The sequence below is a fragment of the Epinephelus fuscoguttatus genome, linkage group LG18 (assembly GCF_011397635.1).
Source record: "Epinephelus fuscoguttatus linkage group LG18, E.fuscoguttatus.final_Chr_v1".
Taxonomy (NCBI): Eukaryota; Metazoa; Chordata; class Actinopteri; order Perciformes; family Serranidae; genus Epinephelus; species Epinephelus fuscoguttatus.
Genome location: NC_064769.1, coordinates 24141290 through 24167316, shown reverse-complemented (window position 1 = coordinate 24167316; position 26027 = coordinate 24141290). Strand labels below are relative to the sequence as shown.

General features: G+C 38.4%; 2 protein-coding genes and 1 pseudogene across 2 annotated transcripts; all 3 read right to left on the bottom strand.

The window, feature by feature from the left end:
• Positions 1–286: 286 nt before the first annotated feature.
• On the bottom strand, positions 287–6202 carry LOC125906162 (major histocompatibility complex class I-related gene protein-like). Its single transcript, XM_049604614.1, has 8 exons — positions 6104–6202; positions 5649–5918; positions 4850–5131; positions 3942–4244; positions 3762–3872; positions 3345–3362; positions 3116–3160; positions 287–785 (listed from the first exon to the last, which is right to left on the bottom strand). The coding sequence occupies exons 1-8, from the start codon at positions 6147–6149 to the stop codon at positions 775–777; spliced, it is 1086 nt and encodes a 361-aa protein (XP_049460571.1). The 5' UTR covers positions 6150–6202; the 3' UTR covers positions 287–774.
• Positions 6203–16001: 9799 nt separating this feature from the next.
• The window catches only part of LOC125906164 (major histocompatibility complex class I-related gene protein-like), a 45038-nt pseudogene continuing 35012 nt past the window's right edge, over positions 16002–26027 (bottom strand).
• On the bottom strand, positions 17659–25871 carry LOC125906167 (major histocompatibility complex class I-related gene protein-like). Its single transcript, XM_049604617.1, has 3 exons — positions 25656–25871; positions 25446–25533; positions 17659–17781 (listed from the first exon to the last, which is right to left on the bottom strand). Exons 1-3 carry the CDS (start codon positions 25864–25866, stop codon positions 17703–17705), a joined length of 378 nt encoding a protein of 125 aa, XP_049460574.1. The 5' UTR covers positions 25867–25871; the 3' UTR covers positions 17659–17702.

The following is a 26027-nucleotide window of genomic DNA, read 5'->3' as shown; positions in this document are numbered from 1 at the left end:
CGGAACAGACTTCGGAACAATGAGTTTAATATGGTCGGAACAATGGGATGTCGAACCAATGGGGCAGTTCCCCTTCTCTCTGATGGTTAGGAAACAAGCATAAGTATTACACTGAGACTGTTTCGTAGGTCAAATGAAGCTTAATTCATTTCATGAGGCATGGTTAATGGTTTTAATCAGTACGGTTATGATGAAGAAGACTTCATGTCATTCTGATACAAAAGGACAACAAACGGACAAATAAAAAACTTTCCATCAGACTTTTATTAGTTCATGAAAGGTCACAGTGAATCATGTCTGTATTAACAAGAGGGATGCAAGACACACACACACACACACACACACACACACACACACAGAAAACACCAAAAACAATAGCGACACAAAATGTAACATTATCTGAGAGAATATAAAGATATATGTGTGTACACATATCCCAGCAGTTCTACATTGTACATACAGTTCAGTGATACGTGTGTTGGGTCTAAGACATTCTTTGATTAATATGCAAGCACTGAGAATTAGGAGAATACTAAGAGTTTACAGGTGGGGTTCACTGCACGGTCTTCATTAGTGTGTTTCAAGAGTGGAAGCATCAAACAGAAGTCCATGATGTGACAACTAAAGGGCTGGACTTACTGATCACCATCAAAGACAGATAACTGCCTGGTCCCTAATGATATAAACCAGATAAGGCTCAAGACTAATAAATGTTTCAGAGAGAGTCTGCAGACACTTCACAGCCACAGTAACTTCATTGGAGTCCTCCCCTTTTCACTGGGAGTCTGTCAAGACAAATTTGTAAATGGACAAACTGAGTAACTGACTATGCATTTGAGACATTATTGATGTTCATTATAAAAAAACAAAAAAAAAAAAAAAAAAATCAGTTTCTGGACTGTACTTAAGTGTAATTTTGAGTATTTTTTTTGCATTTGCGCTGGCAATAGCCAAAGCCAGAGGCATTTTTATATATATATTTACTTTATTATTTACTTACAAACAATTTTAAAAGCTCCTATAGAGGCTGTTATGCCAATGTTTACGAAGTCCAGATGTATATCGAAAGCAGCTTTGGTTAGGGCTAGTTAGAGCCTCTATAATAGCATTCTTGGACTTGCCCAGACAAGACATGAATTTATACATCAGTTGTCTTAGTAGAGCTCCAAGAGTAGGAACACCACAGTTCACAAACAGCTGGCTTGCATTGTGCCACCTGGGGACACCACAGATGTGCAGTATACATAGTAGTGCAGTAGGCCCTGAGCAGAGAACATTTAACACTGCGAGAGCACATACTAAATTTACACAGCAATAAGTTTGCTTAGCCATATAATTTGCAGCACTGTCTATACATGTCTCTATCATCATTCAGTTCATCAGATATGTAATGTCCAAGATATTTTGTTTCTTTATACACCTTAAGAATATTTCCACTCAAGCGAAAAACAGGGAAAATTAATCTCCTGTCCTCCCTGCTCTTGACAGTCATAATGTTACTTTTCTTTGCATTAAATTTAATATCAAAATCTTTACCATACTGGGAACAAACGTGTAGTAATTGCTGCAAACCTGCAGTGTATGGGCTGAATACTACCAGGACATCAGCATACATGAGGTGACTGACTACAGAGTTTCCAACTAGACATCCAGTCTTACACCCATTTAACAATCTGGATAAATCATCCATGTATACATTAAATAAATAGGGAGACAGTATTCCGCCTTGACGCACTCCATTTTGAACATGAAAAGGAGTTGACACAACCTTGCCCTATTTGACACACACTGTTTGGTTTGCATACCAGAAGACTAGAATTCTAATAATATAAGAGGGGGCACCTCTACAAAGCCAAACAATGCCAGCCTACTCAGCAAAACTCTCTCAAGCACTTTAGATAGAATACTTGCCAGAGCAATTGGGCAATAGTTGTCCATACTATTTAACTTTGCAGCCTTGTCCTTTAGGACTGGGACTAATATTACATGTGTCAAGGAATCAGGTAAGACACCATGACGTAGGAGACCAGTGAAACATATAGCCAGCAGCGCAGAAAGCCTATGGCTGGCATATTTCATATGTTCTGCGGCGATGTCATCAAGGCCACAAGCCTTGTTACTGTCCAGCTTTGAGATAGCATAACCAATATCAGATGCACTGATCAATATATTTTCAGGATCTTCCACATGATCGATTTTTTTATTTTTAGGTTGTCCGTCAGTCTGTCTGTGGCCTCCGTCCCATTCACATGAACACAAATCTCAAGAATGCCTTGAGGGAATTGTTTTATCTCAACTAAAGGATGAAATAATTAGAATTTGGTGGTCAAAGGTCAAAGGTCAAGGTCAAGGTCACTGTGACCTCACAAAACCTTTTTTTGGCCATAAAGAATCCATAGTCCTCTGGCAAAATTTCACACAAATGTCTAAAATGAATAAAATGATTAAATGATGACGTGCAATATCCACAATGTCAACGGTCAGCTTCACTGTGACATCATGATTTTCAGCAAAAACACTTTTCTGGCCATAATTCAACGTCATATCTCAGGAACAGAAGGGGAAACATTTAGTCAGATACAGAGTTGGTGACACTAATCTAGGGTGTTCATCTTGAAACTGTGCTGATTGTATTGATTTGCTGCTGGGCTGAAAATATGTGTAAAGCATCCATGTTTTATAATTTGTATCTTCTCGACAGTAGCATCCTTATTTGAAGCATTGTCTGCTGTCATGGCTACATATGAGTCTGAGCAGACATGGATGTAAACTGTAGCTGCTTTTGACTTTATCCTGAGTATTTGGAGGCAATATTTCCCAATACTTCCTGCATATAAAGCAACAAACATATAGCCCCACCTGTACTCATACATTACAGGAATTTTTCTTAAGGAGGAGTAGCCTACTTTTATTTTTGATATTTTAAATACATTTTTCTGATAATACATCTGGACTACTTCTTAAGTAGGATTTTGAATGGAGGAGTATTTTCACATTGCTGTATTGGTATCATTACTGACCAGGAAAAATCTTTGTCATGTAGAATGTTTTGTGGGTTATGAAACTTGTACATTATGTCACGTGCACAGCATAGCTGAAACAATGATGTACTCACTGTCATCAGTTAGGGCTAAAGTGTTGTCCAACTGAGATGAAGAGTCTAAAGTTAGAAATAGAAAATTAAGTGAAATTTAACTTTAAAGTTTTTAGTAATCATATGTGAGACAGAACTGGACATCAGTGGTTGATTACAGTACAAATGATTACAAGCAAATGGTAGCAGACACACGAAATTCTTATCAATAAAACAGATCCATTTTTTTTTCCTATAAAGGAATACTTACTGTTTGCAGGTCTGAATCCTGAAATACAGATGAGAGATTACAGTATTAAATGTTTAAAAAAAAAAAAGAAAACAATTTTATGAGAGGAAACAAAGAACACTTTTGCATGTTTTACAGAATTCCTCCAAAATTTCATAGATTTCTGCTTTGAATATAAAAGCAGGACTGCAGCTCTGATACAATATATAATGCAGTACATCTGTTGAGGACCTTGACTGTGTTCTGTTGGCAGCAAAACTACTGACCATCAGCCAGCTCACACTTCTATCCCTTCAGAGTAAAAATAACAAGGCTTGAAATACTTTTTTTCTGCATATGCACATGGTATTTTGAGCTGTTAAAATGTTATTTGACACTTTCCTCTTGAGTTGAACCCACATGTTGAATCAAACAGTGAGTGAACATGGCTTCACTCACCATGATGGTTCCTTCTCCAGAGGAAGATTCCAGTGATGCAGAGTGCCAGCAGCAGCAGCAGTCCTACAACAACTCCAATAACAGGACCAGCAGGAGACTGTGAGGGAGAAACTGGAACCACAACAGAACATTCACACTTTGTCTCTACTACTGGATGGACCTGATGTTGAAACCACTTACCCAAGTTGGTCCTGATCACTGCTTTGTCCAGTTTGGTGATGATGTCATCCTTCACACCAGAGAGATGAAACACACAGTCGTACCTCCTCCAGTCTTCAGGTGGGACTGATGAAAGGTTCAGGTCAACACTCATCTGGAAGGATCCATCATGGTTGGGGAGGATCTCTCTGATGTCCACGTCCTCATGAATCTCCTCTCCATCTTTCCTCCAGAACATCATGGCTCTGTTAGGGTAGAAACCTGTAGCGTGGCAGCTGACTGGAGAGGAGGGAGACTTCTGGAGGAGAGACACTGAGGGAAGGTCTGCAGAGAGAGAGTCAGAGGAAGTACACTACAGCATGAAACTACAGATGGTATTGTTATGAACTCAAGCCACACTGGATAATTTATAAAGTAGCAACATGCTAGCAACTTCTCTCCCAGGTAAATGCACAATCAACAGTCTTATGTATCTTATGAGCTGTAAAATTGTTATGACAGTGCTACATACCAATTCATTTGCTACACAACTTTCACATTGTCTGTATATCAGGCAGAGAGGGAAACTACATCACCACAGAAGAAACTCACTACAGTCAATTAGAAAGGTTCTGATATTTTTTATAGGTTACAGTATAGCAGTGAATCACAGTGTCATTGTTCAGTAGAACTATTTCAATTTTAAAACACTGAAACACTGGGAGCTTACCTCAGTCATGCCATCTGTGTACTGGCCATTGCAGCTTTGGTAAAAAGTAATGTATAACCAAAACTGTCAATCTCTAAATCAAATCTTAGTACCACGGAAAACGACCAAAAAGAAAGTAATATCAGACTGATTGGAGTGATAACACAATGTCAGTTCAGTCTGAGCAGTCTATATCAACACTGTTGTGTTCATGAAACAACATCAGATCATGTGATCCTACCTGTTCTCAGCAGAACGCTGTTGCCATAGGATACATATATCTTCAGAAAATAAGGGCATATCTGAGTGACATAAATCCCATCCACATCAAAAACTACATATCTGGAGGCATTCCGTGTAATTTTAGTGATGACAGCCTGTGGTTTCGCAGCAATCCATGTCAGTGTCTTCAGGTCGAATGACATTAAGTCTTCTCCATCATAACCATACTGATTAAAACCATTAACCTCTCCAGTCTCATCGTCCCACTCACAGCCTATCCTCGCCTGCAAGGTGTGAATACCTGAGAGACAGAGACTGTAATTAACACTGATGTACAGATGATATCTCCAGTGGAAAGATGACCTTTAACATATTGTGTGATGCACTGCTTTTCTCCCAGCCCTGTGGTTTGTACAGGGATCCAAGAGCAAATAGTCAGCACAGTTTTTCTTTGTGTAAAAGATGAAACCCAATTTCTGTAAAACAATTTAAAGGTTACAATGGTAACCTTTGTTCTATGAATTAATGGGTGATTGCCAGTGGCAGTCAACAAAGTGATTATGTCTTCTTGCATTCTGTGCACACATCAAACTCTTATTTCAGTAAAATACAGTACAGTAAAACAGTAACAGTAAAACCTGTTTGACACCTGCAGTTTCAGATACATTCCCAGCAAATGCCTGTAATGTGCACACATGAACACATGCACATGTTCGTAAAAGAAGCTATAAATAGCTCTGTTTTGCCAAATAACAAATCAGGATGCAGACCATTTTAGCCATAAGTGAAATACAACCTAAAGGAATGATGTAGCCTACCTCCAGTTTGATTCAGATCCTGCTTCAAACGGAAGATCGTGGCTTTAAACCCGTATGGCAGATTCACAAGACACATTTGAGTGTACGCCTCCATGGACCCAGGAAAATGTTGAAAGATTTTTTTCATCCAGTCCTGTTTCGGTTCTACTATCTTTTCATTGGTGTTGCAGTTTGCCACCAAAATGTCATCAACCACTGAAGTACCCACAAAGTCTGGGAAGTCTGGAACTCCAGAGGACGCAGTTAACAAGTACTCCAGGGAGTGTTTCACTACAGAACAAACAAGGTTCACACATTTAGTTTAAATATACACACATCATCATCAACACTTATGAATATGATGTATTCAGTATGATCCAGTCAGAACATACACTGCAGGTGTGTCCTGGAGCTGCCCAAGAACAAAATACAGAGCTGAGGGGAAAGTGAATGGAAGATTAAATTTGTGATCTTACCTGGAGATGAAACATGACAGAAGAGAAACAACAAAAGTAACTTCATCTTGTTTTTATAAAGACCTGTGGGTAAAGGACTGAGCTGCTTCAGCTGTTTAATTTTCTGTGTTTTTTCCTTGATTAGGAGGCGGGAATGTCCCTGTTCTGAAAAGAGATGAATGGATGGTACAAAAGTTGGTAAACTTGTTTTACTACCATGACGCGTTCACTGTTTCAGTACATTGTGGAGGAGCTTGTATAAAATGAAGAATATCATCCAAAGCTTCAAGTCACTTGTGCTTCACTTTGACAGTTTTGAAACTTTTGCAGTTAAACTTTGTGATCGGCACATTAGTGGGATAAGAGGAGAGGAGAATAACTGAAATATGGCAATCAATGTAAATCAGAGGAACTAAAAGTAATTTAGTTAATAGCTAATTGTTTAGTTAATTTAGTTTTGTTATTAATTGAATACTGATCTTAAAATCATAACCACAGATGACATTTCCCAAGGTTGGAACTTCAGCAAAAAGAAAAAAAAAAGCTGAGTCATTTCTAATCTCAGTTTTACTCCAGTTGTTTCTGATCACTGCTTTGTCAGCCTGGTGATGATATCGTTCCTGACTGATTGATTTTATTAGACAGTTTCAATCTTATAAGAAGAAATACACCAACATGTGCTTGCGTAAAAGAAAAGAAAATATTAACATAAACGAAATTGTCAAAAAAAATACAATAAAGCCCTAAAGCTTGTTGTCATGCATTTGGTCATGTGTGTTTATGAGTTTGTGTTTATATTAGTGTGTGTATCCAGCTTTCCAAAGCTAATCTGGCAAATTACTGGACCAATCAGCCTCATATTTTGTGTACACATTTATGACTGTATGCTCAAGGACATCTTGGTGGAGATGAAGCTGCAGGCAGGTAAGCGGTGATCCTGGAGCACAGGAAAACACAGGATATTGACACGAAATAACATGACAAAGCAAAACACCAACAATAAGTTAGTTGGTCGTTAAGCTTAGCTACCACAAACGATTGAATAACGATCTGGTGGTGAGTGGTTGGAGAGCTGGAGTAGAGATACTGCATGTTGATGAACTGATGAGAGACAATATCTTGATGAGCTGATAGCAGACAGATGAGTGTTGAACAGAGCCGGGGAATTCGGGAGGGGAGACCACGTCCATGCCAGCGCACACATACAAAAAAGACAGAAGCCAGCTTGGCGTATTAAAGGCTCTTGCGCTTGTAGGATTTCTCCACAGTATCCTCTGAGGGCACAGTGAGGAGGACCAAAGCCTAAGGTCTGAGGTTAGTGGAGGCATCTGTTGGAACAGAATTGAGCGGCCACCTGGTGGAGATCTGCAGACTACTGAGCGCACTTTCCAGTTTCCATTGTGGTCACTTTGGTTCCCTTTGTGATCACTTTCTTCACACCAGAGATATGAACACAGTTAGACCGCCTCCAGTCCTCAGGTGTGATTGATGAAAGTTTCAGGTCACACTCATCCAGAAGGTCCTGTCTTTGTTGAGAAGGATTGATCTGATACATTTTCCAGTTTTGCTGAAACTGTTTAATTTGAGTTACCGTTCCTGCCTGCTTCTACTAAAGCTCGTCTGTGCTTGTCTGCTGCTAAAGTCCAAAACACACAGGGTCATGCAACACAGAGAATTTGACACCTTGTACATGATGCAATTCTTCATCTGAAGCACTATTTAGAGAGCAGTCTTCACATTATGTTTGATCACAAGTGTAAGACTGAACACAGATACCCAAATTAATATTTTCCCAGATCATGAGTATAAATATTGACACAGTATACGCTGATGATGCTCATACTTGGACAAAGTACATTATCTGTACTGGATTACTCGGCTGAACCCTAGCATAATAATATACTATTTAAAATCTGTGAATACAAATTTGTATTCACAGATTCTGATAAATATATTATGAGTATAAGTCGTTAGACAGACATTGATTACTTTTTATTATTCTCTTTATAATCCCACAACAGTAGATTGTAAAGGTCTGGATCATTTGTATCCCAGTAAATTTCCCCTGGTGCACTGTGACAGCTGCAAAGACAAAAGTGAGTAATAACAGCAGCCATAGTTACACACAAACAAAAGCTGTTTAGTTTATTGTACTCATGTCTCTCCTTGTAAAAACAAAAACTTGCTTGACCTGCTTCTAGTGTTAATTGACATCTTACTTCCTCATAGATTAGTAAAAGGAAACACTTTCAGATAAACAGCTTTGCAAGAAATGAACATCTGAGGGAAGACACGTGTCATTACTTGCTAAGCCTTAATCTCTGTGTTAAGTAATGTTACGTATTCAATACAATGTATCAATCACTGCAAAGTCGAGCTGTCTTTGCCATACATCCTATGGAACATGGATTCCTCATCAGAAGAACAAACTTGTAACAGGTGGAAAAAAATGAACAGTTGAAGATCAGAAAATGCCCTGGTACTATGTCACGCTTTGGTAACCAGTGTCTTTCAATACAGAGGAATATTTTGGAAATTGGTGCTACATGACCACTGCTGCCAATGGGTGACATAATGCAAGGTTTGCTGTTTGCCATCTGGTAACAAATGATCTTGTATTACAGTTAAACAATATAGGAAACGCTGTGGCGTCCACTTCCTGTTCACAGATTCTTGACTTACACCTAACATTGCACTAAGATATTATTATGAAAACATTTTAGGAGAGAAATAGGCAACAAATGAACAGATTCTCAGTTTATATTTGATCAGCACTGTCTAGTTTTACAGTTTGATTGGGGTTTCGTAAGCACAAAACATAGTTCCATGGATGAATAAAGAGAATTGGATACAGCGTTGGAGGCAGGCCCTGTTTGTTCCTATGAAAGTTGGGCAGTGGTGCAAAAGCCAAAAAGCTTGATTTCTGCAATATAAATATGGGGCCCATAGAGCAAGTGCACAAGAGACTGATGGCGGCTGAGTCTGGCCGAGCTTTTAACTTCCTCTGGCCAAAAACAAAACAATCTACTAATGTGCACCATGATCCACAATTATTTCAGTATCCACAAACATGTCTTTTTACATTTGTGTTGAGAAAGTCACACCCACAAAAATAGACTGATTTGCAAATGCACATAATTTACTCTGTAAACACATACTTTGATTTCATATGAAATGTTACAGGCTTTACAAATGTGAACAGATTTGCCACAACAAATACAAGTGAAGTCATATTTTTGTATTTATGGATCCACTTTTACACATGAGACTGGTGTTGCACATTTGTTGACATTTGTTCACTTCCTGTGAGATTGCAGGACATGTGATATTTGTGACTTCCTTTCTATTTGTTTGCATAATTTTGTCCAATTCCTGCTGCAGCAGATCTGTAGAAAAACAATCCACAAATGTGAAGTATAATGACTGTAATGCTACAATTTGTAACCCACACAGAGCAGTCTATAAATGTGCACCATGATCCACAAATATCTCACTATCCACAAACTTGTCTTTTTACATTTGTGTTGAATAAATTCATATCCACAAAAATACAGTGTGATTTGCAAAAGTACATAACTTACTCTGTAAACACATACTTTAATTTCACATAAAAATGTTACAGGTTTTACAAATGTGAACAGTTTGGCCACAATAAATACATGTGAAATCACAGTTACGCACTTCTGGATCCATTTTTACCTATCCCTAATTTTTCAACTCAATTTAAGGTTCTTAAAAAAGTATTTCCTGGGGTGTAATTCCCCCAGATGGCGTTGTTGGTCGTCTTCTCAGTTTTTCCACTTATTGCCCTCACCACACAAGGTACAGGACAACTGTGAGTGTATTCAGGCTGCACTGGTCACAGTATAAGAGATGTATACAGTGGTTAAAGTAGGGGTATAGCACCAGTAAAACCACAATAATGAGCTGCATGTGAACATGTCACTAAACCTGAAAGATTACATGTGTACTGATGTGTGGAATCACATCAGGAAGTGCAGACATGATTGTGGCTGAAAACATGTAAATGCTTCAGAGGTTTTTGGAACAGTGCAAACTCTTCCTGCCTGTTTCTTTAACCTGGTGTGTTGTATTTAATCAGTGTAAGACTGCTGAGGGCCTTTTACACACTCAGTACTGCAGGAGGAAGCACTGAGCATCCTGTTCATCTGAAACATCCTCTTTTCTCCCACAAGTTAGTTTCCACTAACATGTTGCACAAATATTAAATATTACATTTGAAACTGAGGCAAACTGAGACTAGACTGAGTGTTGAGAGCATTATGTCAAGAGCTGAGCATGAGCTAAATTGTCACTGACAGAGGATAAACTGTGGTGGCTGCTGTACCTCTGACGCCACCCTCAGGTCAAACAAAGTAATGTTTCCTTTTTTTTTTTTATCCTTCCAATATTTTTGTGTGGAATGATCACTACATCCTCACAGCATGGATACAGACTTTTAGTCTTATTGTGGAGGAAGAATCATTTATGTTTGTCTTACACACCCAAAGAAATGCTTAATTACTTAATGAAATATTTGCATTACTCAAAACTGTCAACTGTGATTTATATTACAAACATGGCAGCAGAATAAACCATTTAAATGCATCAGAAACCAAATATAAGTATAAGTAAAAAAAGAAAGAAAAAAATATTTTAAAAAACGTTACACTCTCCACTTCATAAAACAGACTGAAACGTTCACAAGCACTGGAATATAATCAGTATAGACACTCCTTCATAGTTTACATGTGACCCTGTACTCTTAGAGATATGGAGGTGGTTCAACGGCTTATTAGATGAGATTCAACAATTCAGCTGTTTCACTTTATCTGTCGATGTTTAACAGGTTATCTGTAGAGTATATGTGACAATTCATGAACATACCCACATACTGTCAGAATAACTTTGTTTTCACTCAACCTGTGCAGCATGGGTTGATTGAATAGTTCAAGTTCAACTAAATTACTCTGACAGTATGTAGTAAATTGTCACATTTATTATTTAGATAAGTAAAACAGATGAATTGTTGAATTTTAACTAATAAGCTGTTGAAATGTTGCAAATACTCTATAAACTATCTGTAGACAAACTGTTCAAATAAAGTGTTCCTGGCTTTGCCTCTGAAACACATCTTGTTTCTTAAAACCACAATAAAACTCAGACTAGTATAACAGGAGTCAGAACAGGCCACAGTTTACTGTGTACTTAAAAACATCTCCGGATACATTTCAAGCAGCAACCTCAAGTATCCACACAGAGGAGCGGGCCCTGGTTTGTTGTGCGTGCTGACGTGTTGACGTTTGCTCCTAAACGTTCCATCGTCTCCATGGCGCACAAGATAAACTCATTTTTGGCATCGTTCAAAAACTGGCCCGGTCGCCATCTTTGCCTCCGACAATATATGGACAATTCAATCTCCTCAAACAATATTAGCAGTGTTTTCAAATCACTACACAATTATTAACACCTTCCACACCTGTCCCGCCAAACTCAGCACATGTTGAGTGTACTCAAATAGCGGCACCCTCACCACATTATAATAATCATATTTACACCGAGTAAACGCCAAATATCACCAAAACCCTTGTTTTCCTAACAGGCCGACTAATATTACATTGACCGTTACAGTTTAGTCCACAATGATATAATAATATCAGGCTAACAACAACAATAGTAATAATGAGAGTAATAATAACAATTTACAATAATTAAATGCAAATTTTGTACTAAAATTCTCTTTCAATGATTTAAGCAACATTAATAAAAAGGCTAAATTTGACAGGACATTAAAAGATGTCTTACCGGCAAAGGAAGTGATCCACCGCCTGACTCGGGCCAGCAGGTGCTCCATCGCGGGGGGTCCGGACGCCATCTTTCAGCAGGTAGGTACAGCTGGAGTTATCTCTCAGTGTTTTCTTGAGGGTTTTGTAAGGCTCGCAGGTCAACTTGTGTCAAGTCTCAGTGCAAAGGGGAGATTTCGGAGAGGCGTGCAGCTTTTATATGACCTCGGTAGAACGCCACCGTTCTGTTTCCATGACTTTTACTGGCGCACGTGCATGCGCGCGCGTGAGTGGACGAGTCCTGAACAAATGATGTCCCTACTAATGAGGTCAGCGCATTTAATTTGAAGGTGGATTGTTTTAACTTTTTTTAGACGCACTTAAAACATTTCTTTGGTAATTCAACTCAGTCACTGGAATTGATCAATTTAAAAAGAAATCTGCATTTGTTTCTCGTGGAGCATCAAATTCTACACGCTACCTTCAGTAAGCTTGTTGAGAGAGATGCTCTAGTGAAATCCAGACAGACTCAGAGAAATCATTACATCAGCAGAGTGGAAAGGAAAGCGTTAAAAGATTTGCAGAGTAACTCTAAAATGATAACTAAACCAGCTGATATAGGAGGTTCTATAGTGGTCCTGAAAACCATTGACTATGTTCATGAAGCCATGAGACAACTAAGTAACTCTGCTTTTATCAGCCGCTGTCCAGTAACCCTTTCTTCTCAAGTAGCAACAAATATTTGCCAAATTTTCCTGATATCTATAATGACATGAGAAAGATATCATAAGTGTGTAGCAGTGACAGGACTACTCATACGCTTTACTAAGTAGCTCAGTACTAAGTAAAAGTAGCAATAACAGAGTATAAAAAACCCCACAAGTTTCAAATTAAAGTCCAGCATTTAATACTTTACTAAAGTAAAAGTACAAAAAGGCACCATGAAAAATTACAACAAAATAAAAGATATACCAGTTTAGAAACATACATCTTCCACTCACTCTAGTGTCTCTCCAGCTCATGTCCATTGATGGCAGAAACACATTAGCACAACAGAAATGCTAAAAGAAAATGAAATGTCTTTAAATGCATCTTCAGTGTCCATGTACGTAAAAGCACATTAACAACATTATACATCAGCATGAAGCAAATAAAAACAATTACTGTGTGCGCCTCTAGGACCATGTGTACAATACTGTCACTCTGGAGTCGTATATTCTTCGTCTGCAGCCATGTTACTCTGACCCACAATGCTACTGACCTTTGACATCACCACACAACATCCCATTTCCCACAATGCCGTCAATTAGACTGTGGTCCTGTTACACTCTGCATTAAGTAATGACCTTACATAAAAGGCAATACATTTTTTACCACACATTTTTAGGTACCTTTTAGACACATTTTTAACAAACATTTTACCTTTTTAACACCTTATTTGTTACATTTTTATCACCTTTTAATGATTTTGGGAGCTTGTATGATTATGAATTTATAACTGAAACATACAAAATAAACACTTACACACTAGACTACACTAAGCATGAATATGTAAAAACACATAACCTCTTAACTGTAGTAGAGGCCTTGTTTTTAGACAGCAATTTTAATGACATTGTTTCAAGAGGTCTGTAAAATTGCATTGTAATGTAATTTAACAATGACAGTGACTAAAAAGCAATAGCTGGTCATGGATGGATTAATGAACAGGCCTACCAGACACAGTACTGGTGGCCCAAAGGGTCAAAATTCAATTAGAATTAAAATTCAATAAAAGGATTTTACATTCATTTCTATATTGTTCTGAATCAGTGTCACCTCCTGGTCATAAGGTCTCTGATCTGACATCCAAACTATCATGTCTGTCTCTTACAGTAAACATTTTCCAGATGACCACTTTCAAAAGATAGTTAGACTAAAAACAAAAAAACATTGATGCTGCACTTTTTTCCATTAAATTTGAGCATAAATTGTACTCAAATCCTTGTATCAATACCACAATGAAAAAATATTTCCTTAAATGTTATACAGAGTGCTACAGTTTATCTGATCATCTTTGGAGAACAGGCTTGTTGTAAGAATAGACCTGTGTTATAATATTTGACAAATGAAAGTATGGAAACCCTTTGACATGCAGGAGGTGTGACAATGCTCTGATTGCTTGTTTCTCTGGCAGCTGAAACATTGCAGGGTTGTGCTGCTCTCTGGTGGTAACAGAAGAAAAGACACAGTTTAAGGTTAAAGATTCAGTGCACTGCTTAGTAAATAAATCCCAATTTGTGGTAGATATCGGGTTGCAGTGTTTTTTTCATCCTCACACTTTTAAGTAAAAAGTTTAAGTTTAAGTAGTTTTATTGTTTTATGTTTCAAGCCTGATAAACATCCTCAAATCAGATCCCAAATATTAAATAAATATGGATAAATATACGAAGCTGGCTTCATTACGGAAAATGTCTGTTTCTCTTTTCATGAGAATTTTATCAATTAATTGTACATGTACTGACTTTAAAAAATGAAAAAACATAATAACATAAACATAATAATTCCCGTCATTCACAGTAGAAATAACTGTTATGATCCTAAAGTTGTTGTCCACTGTGATACTCGGTTGCACACACTGTCACATCTAAAAATGTACGATAGCCCTTAAATGATGGTCTTGTTGACAACAGCTATAGCAGCTGAGGCCTTTAATGCCAACACGGCCACTGTTTTATGAACACAGAAGAAGAGGGGCGTTTAATCACAGTAAAGTGCAAACAGCATCAGGCAGCACATACAGAAGAACAGAACTCATGAGATACAAGAAAAATCAACAGTAACAAAAGAAGAGCAAAATACAAGAGAACCAACCAAAAGACTCTGATGAACCCACACTCACCCAACAGAAACATGGACTGATCTCACTGCCCGATGAAGCAGTCATTTTGTTTCACAGAGCAGGACCAAAGTAACTAGCGCCCCCCTCACCAGATCTGGATCTTATTCTAGGTATACAGGAACTGTCCACCTGACGGCCTCAGAGCCCTGACTGGCTTGAAGTCAGTCAACAGCTCAGAAATGCACCAAAAACCCAAACCACTACCTTTTCCCACCCACATGGAACAGGTTCTGTTCTGGTTCCTGCACCTAATTTGACCCTTTTTAATTTCGTCTGTATTGGAAGCCGAAAAGTCGGTTCCTAGCTATAGCAAGTTTTTCTTGACCTAAAGTGCAAAATGGACAACATAATTGGGTGTTTTATTCCACAGGGTAAAAAGAAAGGATGCAGTATTGCACAAAATAGTCTCCTCCGTCTTCTTATTATAAATAGTTGCTTCATGCTTGGACTTTGGGTAGAAACAAATATCTGTAATAACAGAACAAAAGCTGGCCAGTAATCAGTATCATCCACCATCTTGCTACTGCTGACTACTTCCTTTGTGCATTGTGTTGACACCATCTGTTGAAGGCACATCTTTGTAACCATTACAATGGTTACAGTGGTTACTGGTGGAAACACAGACTGGTTCACTAGATAGCACCAAGGTTCCAAAAATCCTGAACAAAGCCAGTTCAAGAACCAGAGCTAATTTGGTGGAAAAGGGTGTAAGTGTATTAGACTACTGTTACAACTTTAAAACTGATTCTGTGTCGCACTGAGAGCCTATGAAGTCTTAAATACTGAAGCTACAGTATATGTTTGGCTTTGTGTATACATGTAGCCTCAGTCAGACAAATGTATGAACCTGTTACTTAGAATCAGTCAGCCAGAGATTTAAATCCTGATATGATATGCTTTTTCAAGTAGTTAAAAGCTGGTTGTGTTACTGACATGACTTTCAGTGTAAAAATCAGAGTCCAGTATGACTCAGAGGTTCCTGGTTTCCTTATTATATCTTCTACTAGTATCTCAGTGTTTATTTCAAGCTATGTGTTTTCACCATATGACTGACAGCAAAGATCATGTGTCCTCATCCAACTTCTGTGTAAATACTGAATGTTCAAGTAATATTAATATTAGCTACTGCAACTATAGTCAAAACCAAAAGAGACAAATATATGACAACTGGGAACTTTATTGAAAAGCAGTACATTTAAATCTGATATTCATTCATAGAAAATACAAAGTACCATCATCAGGCCCTGCAGCTGGCTGTGCCGTCAATACTCTGCTGAGCCCTCTGACAGGAGACACCATTTTCTAAACCCGATCGATGTATCTTTAAGCTGTCTTTAAATCCTTCAATCATCCAAGCAGAGTCGATACTCTGCTGCTTTATATCTACATGGTATCTGCTCAGGCTAAACTACAGTGGCTGGCCTCACTGGCTTGATGGGAAACTTCATGAGTGACATGTCCTGCTCAGTTGTCCAACCACCATCACTGTCTTTTAAAAAACAGACAAGCAACACATTGTTGCATCAATGTAAAATTGATTAATAAATATATAATACAATAAACATTAAAGATAAATTTACAATGTGAAATGAAACAATTACATTTAAATATCAAACACATAAAGTATACTTCTTCACTTTTACAGCAAGAAGCTTTCTTTCAGCCTCTTTTAGTTCTGTGAAGCTTTATAATATGACACATATCAAAGTGTTCACTTTGTTTTTCACAATCAGGTCTCTGGATTCAGTCTAAGACAGAGCTCGTAGTTGTTGTCAGGAGCTGTGAGGTCAGAAACAAAATGTCAATGTGAAATTCCTGAAGTCTCATCTTTCTCTGAACATTTAGAAAAAATAAATGCAGGAAACAGTCTTGGAAAAAAAAATCATCTGCACAATAACTTGAAACACTTTTTAATCTGCAGCATAAAGTGTGTTTTAGATCAGTTGAAATAGAATAAAAGTAAGTTTTACTTACGAGGCAGGGGACTTTTGGCTGAAATCAGGAAAAAAAGACAAATCTGTTCAGTTACAGCTGTAAATGCCAGAATATCTTCTGTCACCTTTTCCTCACTGAATGTGTTCCCCTCTTCTACTCACTCTGACTCAAAAATAAATCCATTCTACCCTTTTGTTTCATCCTGACTTTATTTCTTTACTGATCTCTTCTCTCCTACATCATCGTGGCACAGTCACATTATCATGACTAACAGGCTCTGAGCCTTGAGACGCTTCCTGTTGGTTGCTTCAAAAGTGGTGCTTATTTATTCAGTTCAAATGCAACCTGGATAACAGAACTGGAAAAGTCAGTTTAGCAGATGATGTTTGCATTTTTCTCTCTCACCTTTCTTCCTTTTGTAAACAATGAATGCAGTGGCAGTGATGAAGACGAGAGCAAGAACAGCCACTGCAGCAGTGATGGGGACGGTCACGTTTCCAGGCCTCTCTGTTGAACAAAACAAACAAACAAACACAACTTGTCTTGTAGGTTTCATCATTGCCCTTGTTCTGTATTAATTCTGAGTTCAGTAAAGAGTGGACAGGCAGCACAAAGCTGTCACTTGTGTGGTAAAGACAATGTGGTGTGTAAAATTCTTTCAAACTTTCTATGACTTTGTTAAGTCCTGTTAAGCTTACATGATCTGACCAGTGATCCTGGATGAGAATGTGCATTGGTTTGATTACATTCTTTAACTGGCTTATTATTATTATTAGTTCTTAACTTCCCTCAGTCTTACCCCAGTTGGTCCTGATCACTGCTTTGTCCAGTTTGGTGATGATGTCATCCTTGACACCAGAGAGATGAAACACACAGTCGCCTCCTCCAGTCTTCAGGTGGGACTGATGAAAGGTTCAGGTCAACACTCATCTGGAAGGATCCATCATGGTTGGGGAGGATCTCTCTGTGGTCCACGTCCTCATGAATCTCCTCTCCATCTTTCCTCCAGAACATCATGGCGCTATCTGGGAAGAAACCTGTAGCGTGGCAGCTGACTGGAGAGGAGGGAGACTTCTGGAGGAGAGACACTGAGGGAAGGTCTGCAGAGAGAGAGAGAGTTTTTAAACACTCATTTATTCAAATAAAATTGTTCTTCATTTACAATAGTTGGTAACAAAGACAATGGGAGTCTAATATACATTTAATTTAGCTCTTGGCAGTGGGGCAGCGGTCATGCACTTATCGGAGGTTTGGGGGTTTATAGCTGTCATTGAAAAAATGTGCCAATATCAGTGGCCATTTGCCTCATTTGCCTCTCCTGACGGCGCGCCCCTGACTTTGAGGCCTATAAACCCAGTACAGAAGACAAAATTAATATTTTTTTGATAAATTGGCATTATTATAAAATTTGAAAACCAACACAAATAAACAATAACAAATTTTTTGACAGCTATTTCAAAAATACAAGGAAAACTTTAAGACAGTAATCACATGGAAAACATAGAGACAAGATGCTGGGTACACCCTGAACAGGCCGTCAAACTATCACAGGGCTGACCACTAAATTTAAATTGGCTGTACTCTGACTTTTTAAAATAATTCTAGTACTTTCCCTGGCATATGGAATAAATAACATTGATTTATTATTATTTTAACCTGGAAAAGCTTTTTCAGGATAAAACACTTGGGCGTATTAGTTTTATCAATGACCAAAATGTTATTAATGACTGCAGTTTTTAGGGCCGTTGGAAAAAGGCCTGACTGAAGAGAACAGTTGACTATCTGTAGTATATCTGATGCTATGCAGTTAAAAACATCTTTAAAAAAGCTTGTAGGCAGAGTGTCAAGGCAGCAGGTAGTGGACCTAAGGTTTCTAACTATGTCTGTCAAAGTAGCATAATTTAATGGGTGAAAAAGTGCCAAATTAACTGGTGTAGTCTTATGAGGCACAGGTGAAATAGCCACTGTGTTGGAATTACAGACTGTCTGCCTTATCTTTAAAATCTTGTCTGTGAAAAAAGAAGCAAAGTCATTGCATGCCTTGGTGGATAGCAGTTCAGGAGGGACTGACGCTAATGGGTTTGTCAGTCTTTCAACAACAGTAAATAAAGTCTGTGCATTGTTGTTATTTTTGTTGATAATCTCAGAGAAAAAAGACTGCCGCGCCCTTTTTAGCTCCAAGTTATAGATGTGCAGACTTTCCTTATAGATGTCATAATGAACCTGGAGTTTGGTTTTTCACCACCTGCGTTCTGCTTTTCTGCATTCTCTTTTTTGAGCTTTTACCTGTGTGGCGTTCCTCCATGGTGGTTTTTTCTTACCAGAGACAACTTTGACCTTCATGGGGGCAATATTGTCCATAATATTCATAGCTTTAGAGCTGAAACTATGAACCAGATCATTGACAGAGATTGAGGGCAGAGCTGGTGTGGGTATAAAATCCTGGGTGAATAGTGTACAGGTGTTTTCGTTGGTATAGCGTTTTCTGATTACCCCTGTTGTACTTTTACTGGTGTCAGCGGAGATGGCCATTTTAAAGAAAACACAGTAATGATCAGAAAAGGCAACATCAGTCACCACAACCTCAGAAATGTTGAGCCCTTTGGAGATAATTAGATCTAAAATATGTCCCTTATTGTGTGTTGTCTCTGTTACATGCTGGGAAAGTTCAAAGTTGTCCAGGATGTAAAAAAGTTCGCTCTGCCATCTTTGGGATTATCAATATGAATATTAAAATCACCCACTATAACAACACAGTCAAAATCAATACAGACAACAGACAATAGTTTAGAAAAGTCATCAACAAAGTGTGCACTATATTTTGGAGGCCTGTAAATGGTTACTAATACTGCTTGACAGGAGGATCTCAACTGCAGTGCAACATATTCAAAAGACTCAAACTTCCCATATGACAACTGTTTGCACTGGTAAACATCCTTAAATAAAGTGGCTACTCCACCTCCTTTCCTAAGTTCTCTAACTGAGCTGATAAAATGGAAGTTTGGGGGGGCTGATTCAATAAGTACTGCTGCATTGTTGTTTTCATTTAACCAAGTTTCAGTTAAAAACATAAAATCAAGGTTTCTCTTGATAATAAAATCATTAATTAATAGTGACTTGCCAGCCAGAGATCTGATATTTAATAAAGCTAAGTTTAGTGTACTAACATTGTCTGACACAGTCTGTGGCTGACTAACTGGAGTCAGATTAGATAGAGTAGCTGTGCGCTTCGAGTACACGTTGTTTTTCCTGATGCTAGTCAACACCGGAATGACAGACCTTGGAGATGACTCTGGCTGTTGCTTTTCAGTTTCACGCTGTGGTTGACCCTGCCACGGCTATTTAAGAATGCCGGTATGTTTAAGGAAGCGGCATGGGGTCTGACTCATCTCTGACAGGCACCTGAGTGATGATGTCTAGGGCTACTATTTAAAAGTTCATCAATTTGACTGAGCTTTAGTGTGGCAGCTTTAACTAACTCCTTGATTGGTGAGCGTGGGGTTGACGCTGGCTCCGTGGTGATTGTGGTGGTGGTGGGGAGGGTCAACGTTGGCTCCTTAGTGTTTGCGCCGGTGCTGGGGGGGGGGGGCAACGTTGGCTCCTTGGTGGCTGTGGTGAAGGGCAGGAGGGGAGTTGTTGGATCCCTGACTGGGACAGGGACATCCTCTGAATACTCTCAATCACAAACATCGGGCAAAAATCACCCGAACACATGCCTGTTGAAAAAATACAGGGATGGGAGCAGGGAAACACGCCTACCTTTGATGACGCAAGTGAGCAGCCTGAAGCTATACCCAAGGACCCAGCCAACTCAGACAAAAGCAACACAATGAAAATCACATGACCACAAATGCATGGGTGAAAATCACCTGACATTAATGTTACCTGATCCTTTAAGTGTTCCTTCTGCCATCTCTCTTTGTAGATTTTGAAGACCTTTTTTCAATGAATCAGTGGGAAATGTCGGTGGAATTTCCACAGGAAATCAACCTGTAAGGATATGAATAATTAGACTGTTAACACTTGTTTTTGCAAACTCATTAAACTGTAAATATTTCAATACTCTGTCTGCACATTCAGCTTTCCTGGTACAGAAAGCTCCTAAACAAGTCTATCTTATTTTGTATTCTTGAATATTTCTCACATTATTGAAATTGTTGTGTTTTGTGATTTGATAAGCATCTTCATGGAAGATGGACTCAAGTAGAACTGTGTGGTGGGTAAACACAACTTGGATGTAAATACAGCTGGCTGATGTGAAATGTTTCTTAATGATTCCTTAATTTTTTCTATAGCTTTGGAAAGTATTTCGTGGATTCAGGTTCCACAAATCACAATGACTTGTTAATCAAGTTAGACTATGCATTTTATTTAGTGATCAGGAAAAAATAGCTCTGGTGCAGGCTTGGAGCCTTTACTTGTTGGATCATTGCTTTTTTTTTTTTTTTTTTTTTAGATATTTTTGGGGGCATTTTTTGCCTTTAATGGACAGGACAGTTAAGTGTGAAATGGGGAGAGAGAGAGGGGATGACATGCAGCAAAGGGCCACAGGCTGGACTCGAACCCCGGCCGCTGCGGCAACAGCCTTGTACATGGGGTGCCTGCTCTACCACTAAGCCACCGATGCCCCACTTGTTGGATCATTGCTGCTGTGCTTCTCATCTTTGCTCTTCTGGAGGTCTTTGCCAGTGTTTGGAGTAGACTTAGCTCTTTTTGGAACTGGAACAGTTTTTGTGTAAAATTTGGAGCTGGCAGTGTGCGGCTTTGCTCCTTCCCTCTTTGCCCACCTCTCCTGAGACTGTGTGATGTCTTTTGACAGCATAGGTTGAAGAAGTAATTGTTCAGAGAAGTTATGAGCAATGATATGTTCTCCCCTGCAGAGAGCCATACATTTTTCTGACAAAGGTCCCTGGTCTCAATCGCCTCTGCTTTTTGAGAACTGACTGACGATTAAAAAACATCTCCCCACATGACAGTTTGTGACCCTGGTTTTACTTGGGGCAAGGATATTATCCTCTTTGTCAGATGTGTACCTCTTCAAATTTCCCAACAGCAGACCACTCCAAAGAGGAAAAATGCCTAGGTAGTTCTCAAAAAGGACATCAACAATGCCTGGGCAGAAGTTTGGATTTTCTTCTTTATTTGGGGTCTTGTCATCTTCTGCCAATAATTGTGTGGGCAATTCTTCTCTAATCATCATGTTCCTTCTGAGCCAAGAGGCCATCCTCTATTTTTTCTGTCTCTGCCATGTCAGGAATCTTGCATTCTTCTATTAGGGCCTGCATGGCCTTCAGATTTATCTGCACAGCATTGGTGTTGTGTTTGGAAAGCAACACATGGCACAGTACATGGAAGATTTTCAGTGCTGTGGTCATTGAGGTAGCACTTTGCAACCTGGCAAATGCAAATATTGCAAACTCTTTCAAACCTCTGTCTTTTAGCCCAATTGAGTGGGTGACAGCTTTCAGCAGGTGCAGAGCATATGTGTGGCACTGCGGACATTTGAATGTTCTTCCAAGTCGTCTCTTTAAACAAATAGCAAAAGCTCTGTCCAAGTAGCTGACAATGCTCTGGCTATTGAATGACAGAAGTAAACTTTCGAGTAGTGCTCAGCTGTAATCTGTTTCAACCTGATGTACTCTCAGTTTTATGTAACTGCAGTCAAAGTTGTACGCAGTATCAAACTAAAAACGTTAATAAGCGCAAATAAATAAGTTTCAACAATAAAATTTGATCAGGTTTTGTACCTTGTCTACTTTTGTGTCAGGATCGGCTGCAGACTGACTTGGCAGAGATGGCTGCCATCTTGTTTTTACATAGATTATTGTAATGTGTTCTTGCTACCACTAGATGGCAGATAAAAGCGTCCATAACTAGGAACAAGACTAAGTTAAGCAAATGAATTATCAGGTGCAGCAATCCTAAAGTGTATTACCCTTATATGAGGATGCAGTGTCACAGGAGGTTAAAACTAGTAAATGTGTTTATTTCGACAAAGGAAAGGACAGATGGATGATATGAAATGATACGTACAGTTTGCAGGCTTAAATCCTGAAATACAGATGGGAGATTAGTAAAAATTAAAACATATAAGATAAACAAAAAAATGGAAATACCCCATTAATTTAACTGATTTCTGCTCCTATTTTAAAAGGTAAGAGAGGAATTCTCAATACATGAGCTAAACGCCAGAACTGTACAATACTGGTGTTCACAGTGGAGTACAAATGGCTCTTTGATGAGTAAAAATGTCTTTGTTCCTTGACATGATGGTTCCTGCTCCAGATGCAGAGTCCAGTGATGCAGAGTGTCAGCAGCAGCAGTCCTACAACAACTTCAGTAACAACAGAACTTTGACACTTTGTCTCTACACCTGACTGGACCTGATATTGAAGTCACTTACCCAGTTGTTTCTGATCACTGCTTATCCAGTTTGGTGATAATGAGAAAGAAGCTAAGCTAGTTATGGCCCTGTCTTTGCAAATGGCAACAAACATTTACCACATTTTCCCTGATACATCAAAACTAAATGATAAAGATATCATAATTGTATCTGGCAGTTGTCACAGAAGAACTCAGCTGCTTTGCTTAATTAAAGTAGCAATAACAGAGTGTAAATATACAAGATACTTTCAAAGTCCATCATTTCACTGGCTTGATGGGAAACTTCATGAGTGACATGTCCTGCTCAGTTGTCCAACCACCATCACTGTCTTTTTAAAAAAACAGACAAGCAACACATTGTTGCATCAATGTAAAACTGATTAATAAATATATGATACAATAAACATTAAAGATAAATTTACAATGTGAAATGAAACGATTACATTTAAATATCAAATACATAAAGTATACTTCTTCACTTTTACAACAAGAAGCTTTCTTTCAGTCTCTTTTAGTTCTGTGAAGCTTTATAATATGACACATATCAAAGTGTTCACTTTGTTTTTCACAATCAGGTCTCTGGATTCAGTCTAAGACAGAGCTCGTAGTTGTTGTCAGGAGCTGTGAGGTCAGAAACAAAATGTCAATGTGAAATTCCTGAAGTCTCATCTTTCTCTGAACATTTAGAAAAAATAAATGCAGGAAACAGTCTTTGAAAAAAAAAATCATCTGCACAATAACTTGAAACACTTTTTAATCTGCAGCATAAAGTGTGTTTTAGATCAGTTGAAATAGAATAAAAGTAAGTTTTACTTACGAGGCAGGGGACTTTTGGCTGAAATCAGGAAAAAAAGACAAATCAGTTCAGTTACAGCTGTAAATGCCAGAATATCTTCTGTCACCTTTTCCTCACTGAATGTGTTCCCCTCTTCTACTCACTCTGACTCAAAAATAAATCCATTCTACCCTTTTGTTTCATCCTGACTTTATTTCTTTACTGATCTCTTCTCTCCTACATCATCGTGGCACAGTCACATTATCATGACTAACAGGCTCTGAGCCTTGAGACGCTTCCTGTTGGTTGCTTCAAATCATAGGTGCATGGAACTGATGCTTATTTATTCAGTTCAAATGCAACCTGAATAACAGAACTGAAAAAGTCAGTTTAGCAGATGATGTTTGCATTTTTCTCGCTCACCTTTCTTCCTTTTGTAAACAATGAATGCAGTGGCACTGATGAATATGAGAGCAAGAACAGCCACTGCAGCAGTGATGGGGACGGTCACGTTTCCTTGTGTGGTAAAGACAATGTGGTGTGTAAAATTCTTTCAAACTTTCTATGACTTTGTTAAGTCCTGTTAAGCTTACATGATCTGACCAGTGATCCTGGATGAGAATGTGCATTGGTTTGATTACATTCTTTAACTGGCTTATTATTATTATTATTATTAGTTCTTAACTTCCCTCAGTCTTACCCCAGTTGGTCCTGATCACTGCTTTGTCCAGTTTGGTGATGATGTCATCCTTCACACCAGAGAAATGAAACACACAGTCGTACCTCCTCCAGTCTTTTTTTTCTTAACAAAATGTTTCCCTAAAATAATGATGATGATAAGCCTGTTGAAGACAAAATTAATGTTTATTTTTGATAAATTGGTATTATTATAAAATTTGAAAACCAACACAAATAAACAATAACAAATGGAGCTGACATTAGGCGAGATGCTGGGTACACCCTGAACAGGCCGTCAAACTATCACAGGGCTGACCACTAAATTTAAATTGGCTGTACTCTGACTTTTTAAAATAATTCTAGTACTTTCCCTGGCATATGGAATAAATAACATTGATTTATTATTATTTTAACCTGGAAAAGCTTTTTCAGGATAAAACACTTGGGCGTATTAGTTTTATCAATGACCAAAATGTTATTAATAAATGCCGGATTGGATTTCTACTAAACTCTGCTACAACAGAACACAAAAATACCCTCAACACACCTTTTCTAAGTCCCTCCTCTTTTCGCTCTGGGCTCCGATATCATGACAATTTATCGATAGCCTGAAAACATTCATTATATCTGTAAAGCTATGTGTCACCCTGAACTAATGAACGCAAGTTTCTACAGTAAGGAGGCTAACGTCAGGTCAGGACCATGGCCTGTACTCAGTAATAAATACATCGAGCACTTCACTGATCCTTTGACAGGGAAAAGGGGACAATTAGAAGAAATCTTAAATTTCACACTCCAATTACAATCTGGCTAAAAATCTTCCAATTTGTTTTGGAACCAATAATTCTCTATGGTAGCCAGATTTTGGGACCAACATTTAATCATGAATTTGACAAATTGGACAAAACAAGTTCTGTAAAAACTCACTGCATGTCCAGTGAAAGACGCCAAATAATTCCTGTAGAGCAGTACCTCACAGTGAAACTGCGAAAGAGCAATTCAATTTTACAATCACCTGAAAAACAGTGACCCAGAACAATTCATATCCATTGTAATGTAACTGAATGTCACAGACTGCAGTGTTTTTATGTACATTGTTGTTTCATCATGAAACTTTGTCAGGTCATGTGATTCTACCTGTTCTCAGCAGGAAGCTCCTCCCAAAGTTCAGATGCTTCCTCAGCCATTCAGGACAAAACTGGGTGAGGTAATTCTTCCAAAGCTCATTTCTGGCTCTCTGTCTGTCCCAGAAGTGTTTGGTGATGACAGCTTGTGGTTTTGAAGCCACCCATGACTCTGTGTCTAAGTCAAATGTTAGGAAGTCTAGGGGGTGGTGCTCCCGTTTCATTTAAGGAAAGCAACACCATGTAACATTAAACCATGTCAGACCATCAAGACCATGACGTCAGTTCTGTATTAAAAAGTTTTATCTGATCTTTTCTTACAACATGTAATCTGTAAAGTAACAATATATTAATGATAAAATGAAATAATTAAAAATACAGTAGT

What these genes read in the sequence shown, in the direction of transcription:
- LOC125906167 (XM_049604617.1), bottom strand. Translation starts at nt 25,866, where the DNA reads ATGAAACGGGAGCACCACCCCCTAGACTTCCTAACATTTGACTTAGAC. An exon ending in GAGCTTCCTGCTGAGAACAG is followed by an intron (nt 25,534 to 25,655) that starts GTAGAATCACAT and finishes ACTGTTTTTCAG; the next exon opens with GTGATTGTAAAATTGAATTG. An exon ending in CGTCTTTCACTGGACATGCA is followed by an intron (nt 17,782 to 25,445) that starts GTGAGTTTTTAC and finishes CTCTCTCTGCAG; the next exon opens with ACCTTCCCTCAGTGTCTCTC.
- LOC125906162 (XM_049604614.1), bottom strand. Translation starts at nt 6,149, where the DNA reads ATGAAGTTACTTTTGTTGTTTCTCTTCTGTCATGTTTCATCTCCAG. An exon ending in CAGCGTTCTGCTGAGAACAG is followed by an intron (nt 4,245 to 4,849) that starts GTAGGATCACAT and finishes CTCTCTCTGCAG; the next exon opens with ACCTTCCCTCAGTGTCTCTC. An exon ending in AGTGATCAGGACCAACTTGG is followed by an intron (nt 3,873 to 3,941) that starts GTAAGTGGTTTC and finishes TTGTGGTTCCAG; the next exon opens with TTTCTCCCTCACAGTCTCCT.